The sequence below is a fragment of the Euleptes europaea genome, chromosome 1 (genome assembly GCF_029931775.1).
Source record: "Euleptes europaea isolate rEulEur1 chromosome 1, rEulEur1.hap1, whole genome shotgun sequence".
NCBI classification, from domain to species: domain Eukaryota; kingdom Metazoa; phylum Chordata; class Lepidosauria; order Squamata; family Sphaerodactylidae; genus Euleptes; species Euleptes europaea.
The window spans coordinates 7,992,234-8,013,285 of NC_079312.1; the positions used below are offsets into that span (position 1 = coordinate 7,992,234).

General features: G+C 46.5%; 2 protein-coding genes across 2 annotated transcripts in view; both read left to right on the forward strand.

Moving 5' to 3' along the window:
- The window catches only part of LOC130480760 (zinc finger protein 135-like), a 44,008-nt gene extending 36,661 nt beyond the window's left edge, over positions 1 to 7,347 (forward strand). Inside the window, exons 6-8 of the mRNA XM_056853416.1 lie at positions 3,586 to 4,033; positions 6,710 to 6,870; positions 7,231 to 7,347. Of these exons, the coding sequence (XP_056709394.1) occupies positions 3,586 to 4,033; positions 6,710 to 6,870; positions 7,231 to 7,347 (726 nt within the window). The remainder of the gene's footprint in view (positions 1 to 3,585; positions 4,034 to 6,709; positions 6,871 to 7,230) is intronic.
- Positions 7,348 to 8,527: 1,180 nt separating this feature from the next.
- On the forward strand, positions 8,528 to 20,478 carry LOC130480868 (zinc finger protein ZFP2-like). The gene is made up of 6 exons (XM_056853526.1): positions 8,528 to 8,887; positions 10,393 to 10,606; positions 12,053 to 12,210; positions 14,251 to 14,410; positions 16,497 to 16,653; positions 19,296 to 20,478. Exons 1-6 carry the CDS (start codon positions 8,528 to 8,530, stop codon positions 20,476 to 20,478), a joined length of 2,232 nt encoding a protein of 743 aa, XP_056709504.1.
- Positions 20,479 to 21,052: the final 574 nt, after the last annotated feature.

The following is a 21,052-nucleotide window of genomic DNA, read 5'->3' on the forward strand; positions in this document are numbered from 1 at the left end:
AATTGCATCATTAAGAACAGCGCTACTCGTACTTGTCCTCTGCTCTACCCCAGTAGCAGATTGAGTGCCATCCGACCTGGGGGTCCCATCTTCCAGCACTATATCTTTTTTAATTTTGGATTGTCTCATCATAGGGTTTTCAAGGTAAAGGTTGGTCAGAAGTGGTTTACTAGTCCTTCTTATGCACAGTACTAACCAGAGTTAGCCATAGTGGCACTGCCGTTGTCTACGAAAGATCCTCCGCCGGTGTCACCTTCCACTACTGCTGCTGCCCAGTAGCTAACCTTCAGGGATTCCTCTGCCCCCATACCCATTGAAACTGCCTGTTCTCTTCTGCGGATGTGGCCATTGATCCCTTAAGGGGGTGGATGCATCTTCGTCTGGTGTCTCAGCTGTGACCATTCCGTCTTGAGTGACTCTGCTAGGAGTTTTGTCTCTTGATAGAGTCTAGACCCAGGGAATGGCGAACCACCTGTGGACATCTCTTGCCTTGAAAACCCTACTGGGTTTTATAAGTCAGTTGTGACTTAATTGCACTTTCCACCACCACCGGTATTGTCCACTGCCCTGTTCCATCTGTTGAAATGCGTTCCAGAATTGTTCTGTTACAACATAGCCTTATTTCTTTATAAAATTGTCCTCCCATCTGCTGTGGAAGTGGGTGTCCCTGGACTTGACAATAGTGCATCCCCTTGAAATGGGTGATGAACGTAATTGCCGTCTTTACAGTGTATCGGTTAGAACTCGCAATTGTATTTTTAGTCTGAAGAGGAGAAGACTGAGAGGTGATATAATAACCATCTTCAAGTACTTGAAGGGCTGTCACATAGAGGATGGTGCTGAGTTGTTTTCTGTTGCCTAGAAGGTCAGACCAGAACCAGCGGGTTGAAATTAAATGAAAAGAGTTTCCATCTAGACATTAGGAAGAATTTTTGAACAGTTAGAGCAGTTCCTTAGTGGAACAGGCTTCCTCAGGAGGTGGTGGGAAGAGGTTAGATGGCCATCTGTCAGCAATGCTGATTCTATGACCTTAGGCAGGTCATGAAAGGGAAGGCATCTTGGCCATCTTCTGGGCATGGAGTAAGGGTCACTGTGTGTGTGTGGGGTGGGGAAGTGGTTGTGAATTTCCTGCATTGTGCGGGAGTTGAACGAGATGACCCTGGTGGTCCCTTCCAACTCTGATTCTATGATTCCCTGACTGATAGTAATGTCACACTGCATCATTCTCCTCTCTCTCCAATCCCTTTAATGGGTAAGCGGTCTAAGGGTGGGCCCTATGGGTAAGGATTTTGTGGATCCTAAATATCCTTCCTCATCCCCATAAGGTGAGAAAGGACTAACAGTATATCAATAATCAACAGTTAGTATGGTAATAGTCAGAATTACAGGGTGCAGTTATTCCCTCTAGCAGTAGACATGTCCAGTGCCACACTGGACTGCCTTTATTCTAGGCTGGGAGCTATGGAGGCCTTATCTGGTTAATTGTTACATTTTCTGAATGTAGCTAGATAAATCCCCCATCCTTGACTGGGCGTTGATTAGGGCTACCTCTGTGCAAATGTTTTGTGCCACTTTGGCTTTCAAATCGGACAGTGTCCTCTAATGGACAGTGTCCCCATTTTTCCAGGTTTCCTCCATCTTTGTCCCAATTTTTCCAGAAACTCTGCCTACATCAGTCTCATTTTTCTTCCATCAGCTATATGCGGCAGCCCTATGTGGCTCAGAGTGGCTTACAACATTTTACATATATAATTTAAACTATAATTAAATACATAATTTAAACTAAAACCTTAGTTAAAATGGGATTCCTAACTGGCGTGTCTAGCCAAGTTTCATGAACAGTAGCCCTACTTGAAGATGGAGTCTTTGAGGTGCCTGTTGTGGGGGAAGAGAGAAGGCGGTTGTAAGGAGCTTTAAAAAAATTATAATTTTTATTGTAAATATAGGATAAAGAAAAGGAAAAAGAGGGAGGGGTAAAAGCAATTCTTCTGCAGTAGACAAACATTCTTATTGGTCTAATATATTTAGAAACATCGGTTCTTGTAGGTTATCCGGGCTGTGTGACCGTGGTCTTGGTATTTTCTTTCCTGACGTTTCGCCAGCAGCTGTGGCAGGCATCTTCAGAGGAGTGACACTGAAGGACAGTGTCTCTCAGTGTCAAGTGTGTAGGAAGAGTAATATATAGTCAGAAGGGGGTTGGGTTTGAGCAGAGTCATTGTCCTGCAAAGTATTAAAGGTAATGTGCTAATCATTGTCCTGTAAGTATCAAGATAATGTGCTAATGAGGGTGTGGTATGTTAATACGGAACCATTGTATCCTGAAGTGATCTGTTAACATGTGGAATCCAAAGCTAACCTGCATGGCTATTGTGGACTGTAGTCTTTGTTAGTCTGGAGGTTTTCAGGACAGGAAGCCAAGCCTTATGCATTCTTAAACTCTCTTCTGTTAAAGTTGTGCTGATGTTTATGAATTTCAATGGCTTCTCTGTGCAATCTGACAAAATAGTTGGTAGAATTGTCCAGTCTTTCAGTGTCTTGGAATAAGACCCTGTGTCCTGTTTCGGTCGCTCCATGTTCAGCCACTGCTGATTTCTCAGGTTGGCCAAGTCTGCAGTATCTTTCATGTTCTTTTATCCTTGTTTGTATGCTGCGTTTTGTTGTCCCGATGTAAACTTGTCCACAGCTGCAAGATATACGATATACTCCTGCAGAAGTGAGGGGATCTCTTTTGTCTTTTGCCGATCATAGCATCTGTTGTATTTTCTTGGTGGGTTTAAACACTGCTTGTAGGTTATGTTTTTTCAAAAGTTTCTCTATCCTATCAGTGACTCCTTTAATAAATGGCAAGAATACCTTTCCTATGGGAGACTGTTTTTCCTGAGTTTTCTGATTTTTTTTTGGTTTAATGGCCCTTCTGATTTTATTTCTGGAATAGCCGTTTGCTAGCAGTGCGTGATTTAGATGAAGATGCCGGCCACAGCTGCTGGCGAAACGTCAGGAAAGAAAATACCAAGACCACGGTCACACAGCCCAGATAACCTATAAGAACCAATGAACTCTGACCGTGAGTTCGACAATATTTAGAAACATTTTACATTTTCATACTGCAATAGACGAACATTCTTATTGGTCAAGTATATTCAAAAAACATTTTACCTTCATCTGCTTGTCTTCTGTGCAGTCCTGTATGGGACTGCGTGTGCACAGGCTGGCCGAGGAGACGTTCTGAAAAGCTTCTAGAAGCTTCAAAATACTTGGAGCGCTCCCCCCTTCCCTCGTCCAGCCCCAAGCGTGGGCTTTCTTCCCCCCTAATGATCACATGATGAGGGGAGGGGGCGCTCCTCCCTCAGTTCTCTCTTCGCCGCCGCGGAATTAGGGCACAGCTTCATGAGCTCTGACGAAGTTACCTCAGAGCTGGTGGGCCGTTGTAGGAGAGCTTATTAGACTATAATGGCCTTATTCAAGAAATGTACGCAATGTTGTTTTAAAATGGCCACGAATGATCAGCATGATCGTTGTTTATTTTGTTTGGGGGCGACTCACATCCCTCAGACTTGTTCAGCCTGTCAGCTTCTTACCCCGAAGGCTAGAGAATATCGTGCTTCTCGCCTCAAGGCTACCTTGTGGGAAGAAGCTCTTCTGGCTGCTGATCGACCCAAACGGTCCTCGAAGTTACAGGAATGGCAAGATGCCCCTTTTGTCTCTTCTCTGCCGGTCGAAAAGGTTATGGAGCCTCCGGTACTGCCCGAGAAATCTGCCTCTGATTCTACTAAATCTAAAAAGAAGAAGACGGATAAGAAGGATCCTAAGGGCAATAAGACGGGCCAAAAAGGCCAAAAAGCTGACAAACAGCCTTTGCCTACTGAGGGGGAGGCGGCAGACGCCTCTCTGCCCACTGATGTGCCTCGGCAGAAGTCTCCAAGGCGCAACGCTTCACCAAAGCCTTCCACCTCTCGGCTCCGAGAATACCCGTTGCTGCCAAGGCTATCTAAGCATCGCAGTCGAGGACGGAGCCCTGGACGGGCTCGACGCCGTAAGTCTGTATCCCCTATAGAGGGCGCAGCTGCACCGCTAAATGAGCCGCTTTCCCTTTCCAGAACGCCCTCCCCCTTTGGCCGGGCCAGGTCCTCCTCCTCTGAGCCTGAGATTTTTCAGCGGCGCCCTTCAGCATCGAAGGGACAGGAGGCTCAGCGAGTTCCCCAGCAGGAACCGATGCCGGCTGCCATGTTCCAGCAATGGCCATATTTCCCTAACCCCTACATGCCTCCTTCACCATATTGGGAAGCTCCTTTCCCCACGACTTATCGTCGGAGGCACCACTCCAGCCGCTCTTCAGCGTTGATGGACAAACCTGATAGAAACGCTCCACTATCTAGACCGCAGCCTGCCTCTATGTCGATGCATCATTGTGCTCGCTTTGATTCTGACTCTGATGTCGATGTCGAGGAGTCATCGATTCCATCTCCTGACGTCGTCTTCGAGGACTCGGCTCCCATACCTCCTCCTTTAGATTGGAAGATGTATTCTGATCAGCTAATGAGGATGGCAAAAGCCCTTGACATTCCCTATTCTCAGCCTGATTCCCGTGCAACGGATCCTATCCTAGGGGTCCTTTACAGTCCTGATTCTGGGCCTGTTGCGCTCCCCTTTATCAGAGATATTGCTTTGGTAGCTTGGTCTCGCCCCTCCACCATGCGGGCTTTAACAAAGAGAGTGGAAACTCTGTATAAGATTATCCCAGAGGGGTCTGATTTTCGGTTTCAACACCCCATCCCTAATTATTGTTATGGATGCGCTCCCCTCTTCGTTTAAGGGTGGTGCTCATTCTTCTCCTGTGTATGAGGGGAGAAAGCTTGATGTGTTGGGGCATAAGATGTATTCTTCTACTGCTCTGTCCCTCCGGATATGCAATTTTATGGCCATAATGGGGCGTTACCAGATTTTCCTTTGGGATCGGGTTTCTCAATATCTAGAGTACCTTCCTGAAGATAAAAAGCCTCTTGGCTGAGGCTCTAGGTTGGGTCGTCAGCAACTAGATGCTGCATGACATGCTGCTGACAGTGCCTGTCGCTCGATGGCCTCGGCTGTGGTACTTAGGAGTCATGCTTAGCTGTGAGGTTCTACGCTCCCAGCAGATACTAAAGCAAGGATCGAGGACCTTCCTTTCGAGGGCAAGTTCCTCTTTAGTGAGGAGACTGATTCAATACTGGATAGGATTAGGAAGAATAAGCAAAACGCCAAGTCATTGGGCGTGACTGCACAGTCCACCGGAGGCTTCCTCCAGAGGTACTTTCCACGTCAGTCCTCCTCCTATAATAAACCCTATAGGTTTCAGCCTTACCCTTCTACGCAGGTTTATAAAGCCCCATATGCCCCCTACCAGCAGGGCAGAAGGGGGGGTTAGGCGTAGAGGGTGCCAGGGCGGTCAGGCTCCTAGGGATTCGCAGGCCCGTTCTAAGAATGTGGCCTGACTAGAGCCTAACCCTATCTTTTCAGATAGGTTGTCTTACTTCTATGATCAGCGGGCTCAAATCACTGATGATGCTTGGACAAGGCCTATAATAAAGTTTGGTTACCGGTTGCATTTGCATTCTCTGCCTCCCTGTTCCTCTCCTCCGCTGGGTTCTGCATCTACATCCCCCTTTTTGGAAGGGGAGGTTGCTAAACTGTTAGCAAAGGGTGCAATATCTGAATTCACCTCTCCTATGGTGGATTTGGGGTTTTACACCAGGTACTTTCTTGTATGTAAGAAAGGCGGGGGCCAGCACCCAATCCTTGACCTTAGAGAACTGAATAAGTTCCTTATCGTACCTAAATTTAGGATGTTGTGTCTAAAAGACGTGTTGCCCCTGCTGTCGGGATCTATGGTTTGCTACTGTGGACTTGCAAGATGCTTATTTCCACATGGCCATACACCCTGCTCATAGGCGGTACCTGCATTTCCAATGTGGAGGTTGCTGCTTTCAGTATAACGTCCTCGCTTTTGGCTTGGCAACTGCTCCACGGGTTTTTACCAAATGCCTCTCTGCTGTTACCGGGTTCCTAGCCTCCAGAGGTTGTGCAGTCTACCCCTATCTTGACGACTGGCTTTTTGTCTCCTCCTCCCTGCAAGGGCTAGAAAGGGACATTGCCTTGGCTTGTGATACACTTAAGAGTCTGAGCCTTATTGTTAATAAGGATAAATCTCACCTATCCCCTGCTCGCCGCATTTCATTTATCGGCGCTGTTTTAGATGCTCCCACTTTGATGGCTTTTTTGCCTGTGGACAGAGCCCGAGTGATACAATCAATGGTCTCTGCCTTTACACGTAACCGTTTTCAGACAGCTGTCCGAATACAGAAACTCCTTGGACATATGGCCTCCACGACTTATGTCATGCCTTATGCTAGGATGCATATGAGGTGTATGCAGAACTGATTTATTCGCCATTTTACTATTAATGTTGATTCACAGAACCGTAGATTGTCCATCCCACGATCAGTACTACGGTCCCTTACCTGGTGGTCTGTGGAAGCTAATCTCTTTAAGGGTTGCCCATTAGGAGTTTCCCCTCACGATTTAGTAATCTATACTGGTGCTTCCTTATTAGGTTGGGACGCTTTATGTGGTTCCCACAAGGTTTGGGGACATTGGTCACCCTCAGAGTGTTCACTGCACATTAACCACCTCGAGGTTCGAGCAATCAGATATGCTGTCATCTCTTTTGCAGCGATCCTGGAAGGGAAACGAGTGCTCGTGGCCACCGACAACACAGTGGCCATGTTTTACATCAACAAACAGGGTGGCATGGGTTCCCTTACCCTCTGTGCGGAAGCCCTTCGGCTCTGGTCATGGGCCATCGATCACCATATCACCCTTTCCACGATCCACGTAGCGGGCCAGGACAACATTACTGCAGATCTATTAAGCAGGCAGGTGTCCGGCAATCACGAATGGTCCATAAAGCCCTCTATCCTTACTCCTATTTTCCAACGATGGGGTTTCCCTATGGTGGACCTTTTTGCTACCCAATACAATGCCAAATGCCCCCTGTTCTGTTCCCGGGCGGGGTTGGACAGCTCATCTCTTGGAGACGCGTTTCAACTTCATTGGGACGCGGGCCTTTATTTTGCTTTCCCACCCTTCCCTCTCCTCGGGAAGACGCTAGCAAAGGCAAGAGCAGAAGGTGCGCACCTAATCTTGATTGCCCCCATGTGGCCAAAACGGGTGTTGCTTCCCTCCCTTTGGCAGATGTCCGGAGGGGTCCATTGCCTCCTGCCGGAGGTGGACGACCTTCTGTCCATGGGTCCAGTCCTATTCCACGTCCTCCCCTCACTCCACCTGGCAGCATGGTGGATACAGCCATAGCTCAGGTGCAGGATAGGATCTCAGAAGTTCTCCTGGCTTCTAGAAAGCCTTCGACCAGGCGTTCTTACCATTTTAAGTGGAAATGCTTTGTCGCCTGGGCTGAGCAGCATCACATTTGCCCTTTTTCTTGTCCTCCAAGCGACATATTCAGATACCTCCTAACATTAAGAGATACTGGGTTATCCACTACGTCTATCAAGGTCCATTTGGCGGCCTTATTACCATGATCCCGTTGGTATTTTTACCCTGTTTTCTGCCCCGGATTCGAAAAGGTTTTTGAAAGGTTTATTCAATCTATACCCTACTGTTAAGAAACCCTTGGAATGTTGGAGTTTGTCCCTTGTTTTATCTTTTTTATCTCATAAACCATTTGAACCAATGGCTACTTGTGATATTTTGTTTGTTACCTATAAGACAGCATTTTTAATAGCCATCACCTCTGCTAGGAGGGTGGGGGAGCTGGCAGAGCTTCAATGCAATTCCCCATTTACGAGGTTCCATCCCGACAAGGTCATCCTGCGTCCTAGTCTACAATTTAGACCCACGGTTGTGACACCTTTTCATGTCTCAGGACATAGTTTTGCCCGTTTTCTACCCAGACCCGACATCCCCAGCTGAACAAACTTTGCACACACTGGATGTTCGTAGGGCTCTTTTGTTTTATTTGGATCAGACAAAGTCCTTCCGGAAGGATCGGTCCCTATTCCTCTGCTTTAAAGGCCCTCGTAAAGCGAGAACGGCTTCGTCACAGTCCATTTCTAGGTGGGTGGTCACTGCCATTAGACTGGCCTATGCCTCTGCACATGTGGACTTCCCTCTGCCCATTAAGGCTCATTCTCCACTGAGGCAAGGGCATCCTGATCAGTGGGTTATTTTCCTCTACATCCGGGTAGGCAGTACCTAAACTCAAAACTTCCTGTTTCCCCTTGGTGGGAAAATACCCCACAGGAAGCCAGTTTTCGTCCTGCCTATTTGGGTAGAGCAGGCACCATCGCGAGCTCCGTGCCTTCTTCTAGATAAGGAGTGGTTAGGAGAGTCTTACTTAATCGTTCTGTCCGTCTGTAATCGTGAGTGTATTGTTTCCCTTCTCCTCCTGTTTATTCCAATACTTATCCTGCTCCTCCCTTCCCGGTGTGTCTTCTCCTCTATTACTTCAGCCTTAAGGCATAGGGGAGTCAAAATGGCCGACGCCATTTCACTCAGAGAGGACGATCTCCTCGCTGAAAAGGATTATGAAAGGGGACTGGTCCAAAATGTCCCAAAGCTTCCCGCTTCTCCCAACAGCCGCGATTGCGGACCATTAGGGAGCGTGCCGCAGCCAGACGAAGCCCTAATCAATGAGCCGACCCCGACCCAGCCAAAGATAAAAAAGGTGCGAAAAGCCACGCCGCCTCAGCCGGGCAGGAGAAGAAAGAGACGGGGCGGCAAAGCTAGCGCTAACCTGAAAGCCTGGCGGAGAACGCCTAATTCATCTCCCAGACACCCGAATGCGATGCCCACGGCTCAGGCGCCTGCTTCGGCAGCGGCAGTCTCCCTCCCAGTGGGAACGGGTAACTTTGCGGCACCGGTTGTTTTCCAGGCGGGAGTTGGCAACCCCCCCTTTTACTCAATCGGCGGCGGGAGGCCATTTTTTATCATGGGAAAACGCGGATGAGCTGATTAACTGCGCCCTCCAGCGACAATGGCAGGACTTTCAGGCTTTTCAGGCACGGCTACCCCCACCTATCTGGGCGGTTCCAGATGGCCATGGTAGGTAACCCCTACCATGCAAAACCCTAGCCCCACAGTGGTTTCTGGGCCTAGCACCTCAGGGGTTACAAAACATGCTGCCTGGCCCACAAAGGCGGCCATGAAAGCTGTGGTGGTGGAACAAAGGGATCCACAGATGGAACTCTCCAAGTCCACAAATTCTTCCCTTGAGGACGAGGGAGAAGAGAAAGAGGAAGGAGAATTTGACACAGATGAGGAAGAACTCCCTCAGTCTGTCGAACAACATTCTAGACTGTTCTCTGGGGAGGATTATCAAGGGCTACTAGCCAAGGCCATCTTAGCCTTAGATTTAAATGAAGAAATCAATTCCAAACACGACACCATCTCACTACCAAAAGACAGAGTGGACAAAATAATATCCTTGGCCTCGTCAACTGCCAAGTTAAAGACAACCTTGCTCATGTCCCTAGCAAGACTTATGGGCTTGATGGTGTCTTGCATCGGAGTGGTCCCATGGGCTCGGTTCCACTCTCGTCCACTACAGACATTTCTTCTCCCATACCAATTGGACATTGCCAGAAAGAAGGTAAAGATGATCTTAATCCCCACACAGGTCAGATGCAGTCTCCACTGGTGGTGCAAGCCAACGATACTACGCAGGGCAACTCAATACATACATTCTGAGCCCCTACAGATATTTACGGACGCCAGCTTAACAGGCTGGGGAGCCACCCTGGACCAGCAGATGACACAAGGTCGTTGGTCCCAGCAGGAGTCCATGCTACACATAAACCTCCTAGAACTGAGGGCGGTGAAACTAGCTCTACTGAGCTTTGCCAACAATCTCAGAGGCCATCATGTCCTCATAAGGACGGACAATACATCGACAAAGGCCTGTATAAACAAACAGGGCGGTTCTCGATCCTCGGCCCTACACAGAGAGGCTGTGGCAATATTCGCTTGGGCTCAGGAAAACATACCATCAATAAGAGCGGAACACATCAAAGGCAGACTCAATGTGCAGGCAGATTGGCTAAGTCGCCAATATGCCGACGAGGGAGAATGGGAGCTAGATCAGGGAACATTTTATCTTATTACCGCCAGATTTGGTACCCCTTCAGTAGATTTATTCGCCTCGGACTCAAATCACAAGGTGCTAAGATTTTATTCAAGGTACCAACATCCAAGGGCAGAAAGAATGGATGCTCTTCTGAGTCCCTGGCCAAAAGGTCTGCTTTATGCATTCCCTCCAATTCCCATCCTGCCCAAGGTACTCCGAAAAATTTCACAACAGAAGGCCAATGTTATTCTCATTGCCCCGTTCTGGCCTCGCAGACCATGGTTTGTGAATCTGAAATGGCTATCGTGTCAGGAACCCTGGCAGATCCCACCATCACCGAACATGTTGATTCAGGGACCGCTAGTGCACCCAGACCCTCAGTGGTTCTGTTTGACCGCGTGGCACTTGAGAGGATAGCCCTCAAGGGTCAGGGTTATACCAACGACGTGGTGGATACAATCATTGAGGCCAGACGACCGTCCACAAGACGTATGTATAATGCCTCTTGGAAGGCTTTCGTTAGATGGGCCAAAAGAAAGAAGGTTGACCCCCTGCAACCAGGTGTACCACAGGTATTAGAGTTTTTACAGCAAGGGACTCACCTAGGTCTCTCAGCATCTACCTTGAGGAGGCAGGTGGCAGCCTTAGCAACCGTTCTTCCTCGTTATGAGGGAGGCACAATAGCACAACACAATCATGTTTTGGCCTTTATAAAAGGGGTAACTCAAATTCAGCCAGCCATAGTTCACAGGTTCCCATCCTGGAATCTTAACTTGGTCCTCAAAGCCCTCACTCTGCCGCCTTTCGAACCCCTCCGCTCGGTATCTATGAGATTCCTTCGCATGAAGGTTCTTTTCTTAACAGCAATCACCTCTGCTAGACGGGTTTCGGAGCTTAGGGCCCTTTCAATTAGGGAGGGGCTATGTGTATTTCATAAAGACAAAGTGGTGTTAACTCCTGACCCGACCTTTTTGCCAAAAGTCAATTCTAGATTTCACAGGACACAAGAAACTAACCTCCCTTTGTTTTGTCCAAAACCTAAGGGAACCTTAGAAAAACTATGGCACACCTTAGATTTGAGAAGAGCCATACGCATCTTTATAGATAGGACAGCTGACATTAGACAGTCAGATTTCATGTTCATAGGGATTTCCAACCCGAACAAAGGGAAAAGGATGTCAGCGGCAGCAATAGGTTACACGCTGCGACAATGTATTAAGGAGGCATACCACAGCTGTGGTGTCCCAACTCCAGGGGGAATTACAGCCCACTCTCTTCGTAGTGCGGCCACCACAGCGGCATTTGATAAACAAGCTCTAGTTGATGAAATCTGTAGGGCAGCCACCTGGTCCTCAGTATCAACCTTTGTGAAGCACTACAGGATTAATACCTGGTCTTCAGCGCAGGCAGCTTTTGGCCGCAGGGTGCTTCAAAGTGTGGTAGAATAGAAGGATACCCGCCCAGTGGGGAGCTCTGTAAAGTCCCACTGATCAGGATGCCCTTGCCTCAGTGGAGAATGAAGCCTTGGATACTCACCGTAGAGGCTCATTCTCTTCTGAGGCGAAGGGCATCCTGCCCGCCCGGTACAATTCAAGATTTACAAACCGGCACACACTAGAATGTCAGAATTCTGTATGTTAACTGTTATGTTTTCTGTTGCGGTTATTATGTTACTGGTTAACGAGGAGTTTTTTGCAAGCGTTTTTTGTTCCTGTCAATATAGCTAGTCTAGACGATAACTGGCTTCCTGTGGGGTATTTTCCCGCCAAGGGGAGACAGGAAGTTTTGAGTTTAGGTCCTGCCTACCCGGATGTAGAGGAAAATAACCCACTGATCAGGATGCCCTTCGCCTCAGAAGAGAATGAGCCTCTACGGTGAGTATCCAAGGCTTCATTCCACCAGGGCACAGGCCTCCTCGGCTGCTTTTCTCGGCAGGGTGGATCTTCTGGATGTCTGCAAAGCTGCCACGGGGTCCACCCCGTCTACGTTCCTGCGACACTACTCCATCGATGTCGACTCCAGGAGCGATGCAGCTGTGGGGAGAGCAGTATTGCAGTCAGTGTTCTGGTGAGGAGCCCACACCCTCCTCCAAGGTAATGAGCTTGCTACTCTCCCATGTGGAACTGCACAGAAGACAAGCAGATGAAAACAGAGTTGCACTTACCTGTAACTGCTGTTCATCCAGTGTCTTCTGTGCAGGCACGCATCCCTCCCTCCTTTCCCTGCTGTGGGCTGTTTTCTGGTTTTTTCTGCATCTTAATGTACTCCTCCACGGCGGCGAAGGGAGAACTGAGGGAGGAGCATCCTCTCCCCCCCTCGTCATGTGATCATTAGGTGGGAAGAAAGCCCGCGCTTGGGGCTAGACGAGGGGAGGGGGGAGTGCTCCAAGTATTTTGAAGCTTCTAGAAGCTTTTTAGAACGTCTCCGCGGCTGGCCTGCGCACGCACAGTCCCATGCATGCCTGTACTGAAGACACTGGATGAACAGCAGTTACAGGTAAGTGCAACTCTGTTTTTTCATATAACTGATTACATTGTCTAATATCTTATACTATATCTATAAGTTGACTGATATGTAGGTATGGAATGGCTGCCATTTCTCATTAAACTTTTCCCTAAACTCATTGTTAGATTCATCACAGAAGTCATTCTGGCCATAGTTACATATTCAAGCGTCTTGTCTTTCCATGCTTCAATGCCAGATATAGACGTTTGTTTCCAGGTTCCTGCCAAAACAACTCTCGCAGCCATTGTAGCATATTTAAACAGATCTTTGAATCTCATAGGTCGGTCAGATGGTGTTATGCTTAGTAAAAAGTATCTTGGGTCTAGATTTATTTTTAATTTAAGCATATTTTGTATTTCACCTTGAATCTTCTTCGAGTACATTTGCAACTTCGGACAAGTCCACCAGACATGAAAGTCAGAACCGTCTGTCTCACGGCATTTCCAGCACACCCTTTTTTTCCTTCGAGCGGGACATCTTAGAAATCATGTTGGGCGTCATGTACCATCTATAGAACGTCTTGTACCAATTTTCTTTTACTTCTTGGCTTGCGGTATATTTCAATTCAAGGGTGCAAAGTTTTCCCCATATTTCCATTGTAACCATCTCACCGAAGTTTTGCATCCATTTGATCATATTTGTCTTGACTTGTTCTGCTTCCGAATCATATTTCAATAATAATTTATAAAAAATTTCCTAAAAGATGGTCATCACTCTTAGTTACAATTGTCTCAAATAGCGTTAACTCTTTCAATGTCCCAGATTTTAGACCATTTGTTTTAGGTTGGATCTCAGTTGAAGGTATGTCAGCCAACTCATGTTTTTAAACTTGTCTTGGAGCACTAGTAGACTTTTGAGCTCTCCTGTGGCGTCCACCATGTCAAGATATGTTAAAAATTGTTCGTTTCTCAGTGCAATGTCTTCGTGATATGCTTCAGTCGGTGACATTATAGATGGCGGAGAGGGGTTAATTCTCTTTTTTTATCTGTTCCAGACTTTTAAGATCGGTGGCTTAATATCGCAGTCTTTGGGGTTTTTGCCTGGTTGGAGCAGACACTTGGGATTCCATAAAACCTTATGGAAACCTTGTGAAAGACCAGCTCTTTCCAATATGATGTTTCTGTTCTTGGGGTGCTTAATCCAAGCTACAATCCACATCAAACAGGCAGCATGGTAGTATAGTTTAAAATTCGGTAGCGCTAGTCCACCTGTTTTCTTATCATCTTGTAGAACTTTGAATTTGACGCTTGGCTTCTTCCCATTCCAGACAAAATGGTTGATTTGTCCCTGCCAACAGTCTATCGTTGTGTCAGTTATACGTATTGGTAAAAATTGGAATAAGAGGTTTAACCTTGGAAGTACGTTCATCTTTATTGTTCATATTCTTCCCAGCGAGGAAATAGTCATCTTTGTCCATTGGTTCAGGTCTTTTTCTATTTCTCCCCAAATTCTTGCATAGCTCATTTTGAAAAGTGTCTTATTTTGTGAAGATATATTGATGCCTAGATACTTAAGGCACCAGAAAAGGATGTCCACTTTCACCACTGTAAGGTGCTTTGAGACTTATGGTAGAGGAAAGCAGGGTATGAACACCAACTCTTCTTTCCTTCTCTCTCATCGCCTTTTAGAAGGTGAACATAAAGGATTACGTAGGAATGCACGATTCTTTTGTAGTAACTATTCCATTTGTTTCCTCCAAAGCAATTCCCAAGCCTGGCCTCATCTCCTGGCTTCAGGAAAGGGAAGCACCATTTCCTCCAGACTCTGAAGATGAGGAGCAGTCGGCAGGTGGGTGCTTAGATATGTGCTGGATGCCTTGGTTGGCTGGGGATAGAGGAGTTTCCATGGAAATTAGCTAGATGTTTTGAATGGCCCTGATCCCTCACGCTGGGAGCTCATGAACCCAGGGATACTTCCTGCAGTTCCACTGACCTTTCCTTCCTCATAAAATTTTGCATGGGATGGGAAGGCGGAAACAGTCCCGTTCCTCTTAGTGTTAATCTAGATCTGTGGGTCTTGGATCTTGACCTTGATTCCATCATCCTGGAAGTGTTGATAGGTCTGAGAAAAGATGAGGAGTAGCTGCAGGGTGGGGAGATCTACTAATTGTCAAGGAAATAAGCCATTATAACCATAAAGAAGAATATATACACAATTATACACTTTTGCGTAGCAGTGTGTGTGAATAAGATCATGGGGTACAGGCGGGCTGTAAACTAAATATGAGCAGCCAGTGTGAGGCAGCAGCCAAAAGGTCTAATCTGATCTTGGAGTGTATCAACAGAGGCGCAACATCCAAATCGCAAGAATGTCATAGTTCCACTGTACACTGCGTTGGTCAGGTCACACCTGGCGTACTATGTGCAGTTCTGGAGGCCTTAGTTTAAAAAAGAATGTGGATGGAATGGAGCGGATGCAGAGAGAGCGACGAGGATGACCAGGGGCCTGGAGACTTCATTGGTGGTATACCCCTGTTGATACCTTCCAAGATCACATTAGCTTTTTTTGCTGCTGCATCACACTGGCTGTTCATATTTAGCGTACAGTCCATCCATACCCCACGATCTTGTTCGCACACACTGCTACTCAGAAGTGTTTCCCCCAGCCAGTATGTGTACATTTTTGTTACGCAGATGGAGAACTCTGCATGTATCCTTGTTAAATTGCATCTTGCTCTGATCGGCCCGCTTCTCCAGTGTGTTCAGATTTGTAAATTGAATGAGTAATCTCTCCACCCCCTCATCCAGATCATATATAAAAAAAATTGAAAAGTACCAGGCCCAGAACCAAGGCCCGAGGCACCCTACTGGATAGTTCATTCAGATGAAATGCCATTGACGACTACTTTTTGGCCTGCGTTGGTCAGGTCACACCTGGCGTACTGTGTGCAGTTCTGGGGGCCTTAGTTCAAAAAAGGATGTGGATGGAATGGAACAGATGCAGAGAGAGCAAGGAGGATGACTAGAGTCCCGGAGACCAATCCCAATGAGGAAAGGCTGAGGGTTTTGGGAATTTTCACTCTGGAGAAGAGGAGGTTAAGGGGAGACATGAAAGGCTGTCACTGAGGGCACGGAGCTGTTCTTCTTGGCAACAGAGGATAAGGCTTGCAATAATCGGTTGAAATTATTTACCTATTCGATTCGATTTCTTGCCCGCCCTCCCCGGCCAAGGCTGGGCTCAGGGCGGGTCACATCATGTAAAATACACATCAACCATAAAAATTTAAAACAATAAAATAATAACATTTCAAGTAAAACTGGGCAAATCTCAAGATGGTGCGCCAATTTCTACCGATTTGACTGAATAGACAGGCAGGTCACCCCCTCAAATGGATTCTAGCATAAAGTACCGAAAAGGGTGGGGGTAACAGGGGGCCCGGTGGAAAGGTATTGGCTGGATGCACGGTGTTACTGAAGTTAGGCCACGATCATTTTGTGACCGTCTCTGCCTCCTGTGGCATCCATTTTGTGGCAGCCATTTTGTTGCTGCGCCCACCATACTGTGTCAGGATTCCATATGTCCCACAGGCTCAAAAAAAATGTAATCAGCATATGGATAAGAGTCACAAAACCCCAGGCAACCTTGCTCCAGGAATTCTGTATGAATATTAAATAAATGCCTCTGATTTAACACAGTTTGTACCCCACCTTTTTGCCTTCATCATAGCCACCAAAGCGGCTATCAAATTTATTGTTATATTTATTTATTTGTGATTTATTTATTAAATTAAACTGTATTAAATGAGATTCCATCTTAAAAACCATTAAAATGAGCAAAAACACATTATTAAAACAATTGAAACCAGAGCTAAAATAAGGAAGACTCATTGAGGGTATGTTAAACAAAACTAAAAAGTCTTCACCCCCTTCGTCAGAAGATGGTAATCGGAGGGGGCAGGCGTATCTCCTTAGGAAGGGGGTTTCAGAGTTCCGGTGCCACAATCAAGAAGACCCTTTCCTGGATTGCCACCGCCTCATCTCAGAAGGCAGGGCACTTGAAACGAAGTCTCTGAAGATGAACATAATAGTCAGGTAGGTTCTTAAGGCAGTAGGTCGCTATTCAGGTTTGTTGGTCCCAAACCATATAGTACTTTAAAGATCAGCACCAGCCTCTGTGTAAATCATAGAATCATAGATATGGAAGGGGCTCTACAGGCTATCTAGCCCAACAACCTGCTTAATCAGCCTAGAGCATCCCTGACAAGTGTGTGTCCAGCCTCTGCTTGAAGACGGCCAGAAAGGGGCAGCGCGCCACACCTTGCTAGACAACCCATTCCACTGCTGACCCACTCTTATTGTAAAAAAACAAGGTTCCTAATATCCAGCTGCTTCCCCCTCATAATTTATACATGTTGTTGTGAGTCCTATCCTCTGCTGCCAACAGGAACAGCTCACTGCCCTCTTCTAAGTGACAGCCTTTCATAGAATCATAGAGTTGGAAGGAACCACCAGGGTCATCTAGTCCAACCCCCAGCACAATGCAGAAAATTAACAACTACCTCCCCCACATCCCCCCGCCATGCAGGATCCCATAATCAAAGCACTCCCGACAGATGGCCATCCAGCCTCTGCTTAAAGGCCTCCAAGGACTGGGGGACTCCACCACACTCTGAGGCAGTGCATTCCACCATTGAACAGCCCTCACTATCAGAAAGTTCTTCCTAATGTTTAGGTGGAATCGCTTTTCTATTAGTTTAAATCCATTACTCCATGTCCTAGTCTCTGGAGTAACAGAGAACAAGCTAGTTCCCTCATCAACGTGACATCCCTTCAAATATTTAAAGATGGCTATCATGTCTCCCCTCAACCTTCTGTTCTCCAAATACACAAAGAGAGCAATCATGCCCACGCTCAACTTCTCCAGACTGAACATTCCCAAGTCCCTCAGCCTTTCCTCGTAGGGCTGGGTCTCCAGCCCCTGATCAATCCCATCACTCTGCTCTGCACCTGCTCCATTCTGACCACTTCCGTTTTGAAGTGAGGCCTCCAGAACTGCACACAGTACTCCAGGTGTAGCCTGACCAATACAGTGTACAGCGGAACTATGACATGTTGCAATTTGGATGTTATGCCTCTGTTGATACCCTTCAAGATCACATTAGCTTTTTTTACTGCTGCATCACACTGGCTGCTCATATTTAGCGTACCCCAAGATCTTGTTCGCACACACAGCTACACAGAAGTGTTTCCCCCAGCCAGTAAGCGTGCATTTTTGTTACCCAGATGGAGAACTCTGCATGTATCCTTGTTGAATTGCATGTTGCTCTGATCTGCCCCCTTCTCCAGTGTGTTCAGATTTGTAAATTTAATGAGTAATCTCTCCACACCCTCATCCAGATCATATATAAAATATATTGAAAAGTACCAGGCCCAGAATCAAGCCCTGAGGCACCCTACCGGATAATTCATTCAGATGAAATGCCATTGATGACTACTTTTGGGGTGCAGTTCTCCAACCAGTACCCTATCCACCTAACTATCTTAGAGTCCTAGAATTCTGCCCTCATATACCTACGCGTGGTGTCTCCTGTGGTGCTGAACTTCATTCTCTGATAAAATGTCCTCTTCTGCATTATCCTTAAGAGGTTCATAAAAAAAGAAATGAAATAAACGAAACCACTCATATGAAAGCTTTTATTCTAAATATATGTTGTACCTTTTATACTAAAATATTATTGAACCGTTGTATCAAAAGCTGTTGGGGAGTGTTAAGAATAGCCACAGGGAGGCAGTGAAGTCTTCAGAGGAAAATCACGGATGCAGAGAGCCAAATTTACCTGTGTCCCTTGGCCAGTTTAGAAACCAAATTAAAATAGAGAAAATAACTTGGTCTGCATTCACTTTGCAAAAAGGTTAACTCTGTTATAACTCCAGATTATAGACTTACTTCCTCTTCTAATGAGAAAGCTTTGTTCCACCAGGTGGAATCAGAGCCAGTGTGGTATAGTGGTTAAAAGAGATCGACTCTAAACTGGAGAACCGGATTTGTATCCCCACTCCTCTACATGAGCGACGAATAATCTGGTGAACCGAGTTGGTTTCCCCACTCCTACATATGAAGCCTGCTGGGTGACCTTGGGCTAGTCACCGTTCTCTCAGAACTCTTTCAGCCCCACCTACTTCACATGGTGTCTGTTGTGGGGAGGAGAGGGAAGGTGATTGTAAGTCGGTTTGATTCTCCTTCAAAGATAAAGCTGGCATATAAAATCCAATTCTTCTTCTTCAGGTAACAGGAAAGTTGGCGAGAATTACCGTGAGCGATGTGGGGTGTCTTTCGAAACAACCAGCCATGAAGTGGAGGAAGAGCCTTCTGGGAATCAAGAAGAGTCAAGGAGGCAGGAGGAAAACAAAGGGGAGAAGTCAGGGGGTCAGTCTTTAGATTTCCAGGCCAGTAGCTTGCTCAAAAAGGCAGTGCAAGAAAAGAATCAAAAGGCAAACAGGAGGAATGAACCTTCTGAAAGTGGAGAAATATTGAGATGTGAATCCAACCTTTCTTCCCAACAGAGGATCCATAGAGGGTGTGAAACTTATAAATGCTCTGAATGTGGTAAGGGGTTCAGTAGGCTCGTCAGCCTCACTTCTCAGAAGAGCATCCATATGAGGGAGGAACCATCTGAGAGTTCAGAGTGTGAGAACAGTTTTTGTCTGAGTGAAAGCCTTACTTCCCATCAAAGAACCCACACGGGCCAAAAACCATGCCAGTGCTCAGAGGGTAGGAAAAGGTTCAAGGGTAACACAATGTCTACTTTGCATCAGAGAATCCATTCAGACGAAAAACAATATAAATGCTTGGAATGTGGAAAGCGCTTCCGCAGGCGAGCACACCTCACTGTGCACCAGAGAGTCCACTCCAAAGAGAAACCATATGTGTGCTTGAAGTGTGGAAAGAACTTCACTCGCAATTACGGACTCACTTGCCATCAGAGAATCCACACAAAGGAGAAGCCATATGTGTGCTTGAAGTGTGGGAAAACCTTCCGTTTGAGCTTATCCCTCACTTCACACCTGAGAATACACTCAGGGGAGAAACCGTACCAGTGCACAGTATGTGGGAAATGCTTTAGTCAGAGACCACACCTTACTTCTCACCGAAGAATCCATTCTGGAGAGAAACCCTATCAATGCCAGGAGTGTGGAAAAGGCTTCAGCCAGAGTTCACACCTGAAAGTACACTTAAGAATGCACACGGGAGAGAAGCCGTATAAATGCTTGGAATGTGGAAAGAGTTTCACTTCTAGCCATCATCTTAAATCACATGAAAAAATCCACACAGGGGTGAAGCCATATAAATGCCTGGATTGTGGGAAAAGCTTCAATCAGAGCTCAAGCCTTAAAATACACAAAAGACTCCACACAGGGGAGAAGCCGTATAAATGCTTGGAATGTGGGAAGAGTTACACAAACATTAAATCACATGAAAAAATCCACACAGGGGAGAAGCCGTATAAATGCATGGAATGTGGTAGACGCTTCAGTTACAGCTCAGCCCTTACAATGCATCAAAGAGTCCACACAGGGGAGAAGCCGTATAAATGCATGGAATGTGGTAGAAGCTTCAGTTGCAGCTCAGCCCTTACTATGCATCAAAGAGTCCACACAAGGGAGAAGCCATATGAATGCATGGAATGTGGGAAAAGCTTCACTTCTAGCCAGTACCTTAAAATACACAAAAGAATCCACACAGGTCAGCAGCCATATAAATGCCTGGATTGTGGGAGAAGCTTCAATCGGAGCTCAAGCCTTAAGCAACATCAAAGAGTTCACACGGGAGAGAAGCCATTTAAATGCATAGAATGTGGAAAACGTTTTGGCAGCCGTTCACAACTTACATCACACAAGAGAACTCACATGGGATAAATTGTTAAATGCCTGCAGTGTGGAAAGAACTTCACCAGCGGTGCACAGCTTGTGTGTGTGTGTGTGTTAAGTGCTGCCAGGTTGCTTCCAATATGGCAATCCTATAAATCAATGTCCTCCAAAACATTCCACCCTTAACAGCCTTCTCAGGTCTTGTAAACTGAGGGCCCTGGCTTCCTTTATACAGTCAATCCATCTCTTGTTGGGTCTTTTCTTTTCCCGCTTCCTTCATCTTTTCCTAGCACGATTGTCTTTTCCAGTGACTTCTGTCTTCTCATAATGTGACCAAAGTACGATAGCCTCAGTTTAGTCATTTTAGCTTCTAGGGTCAGTTCAGGCTTGATTTGATCTATAACCCACTGATTTGTTTTTTGGCAGTCTTTATTGAGCCAATCCATCTCTTGTTGGGTCTTCCTCTTTTCCTGCTGCCCTCAACTTTTCCTAGCATTACTTTCTTTTCCAGTGACTCTTGTCGTCTCGTGGTGTGACCAAAATATGACAGCCTCAGTTTAGTCATTTTAGCTTCTAGGGTCAGTTCAGGCTTGATTTGATCTATAACCCGCTGATTTGTTTT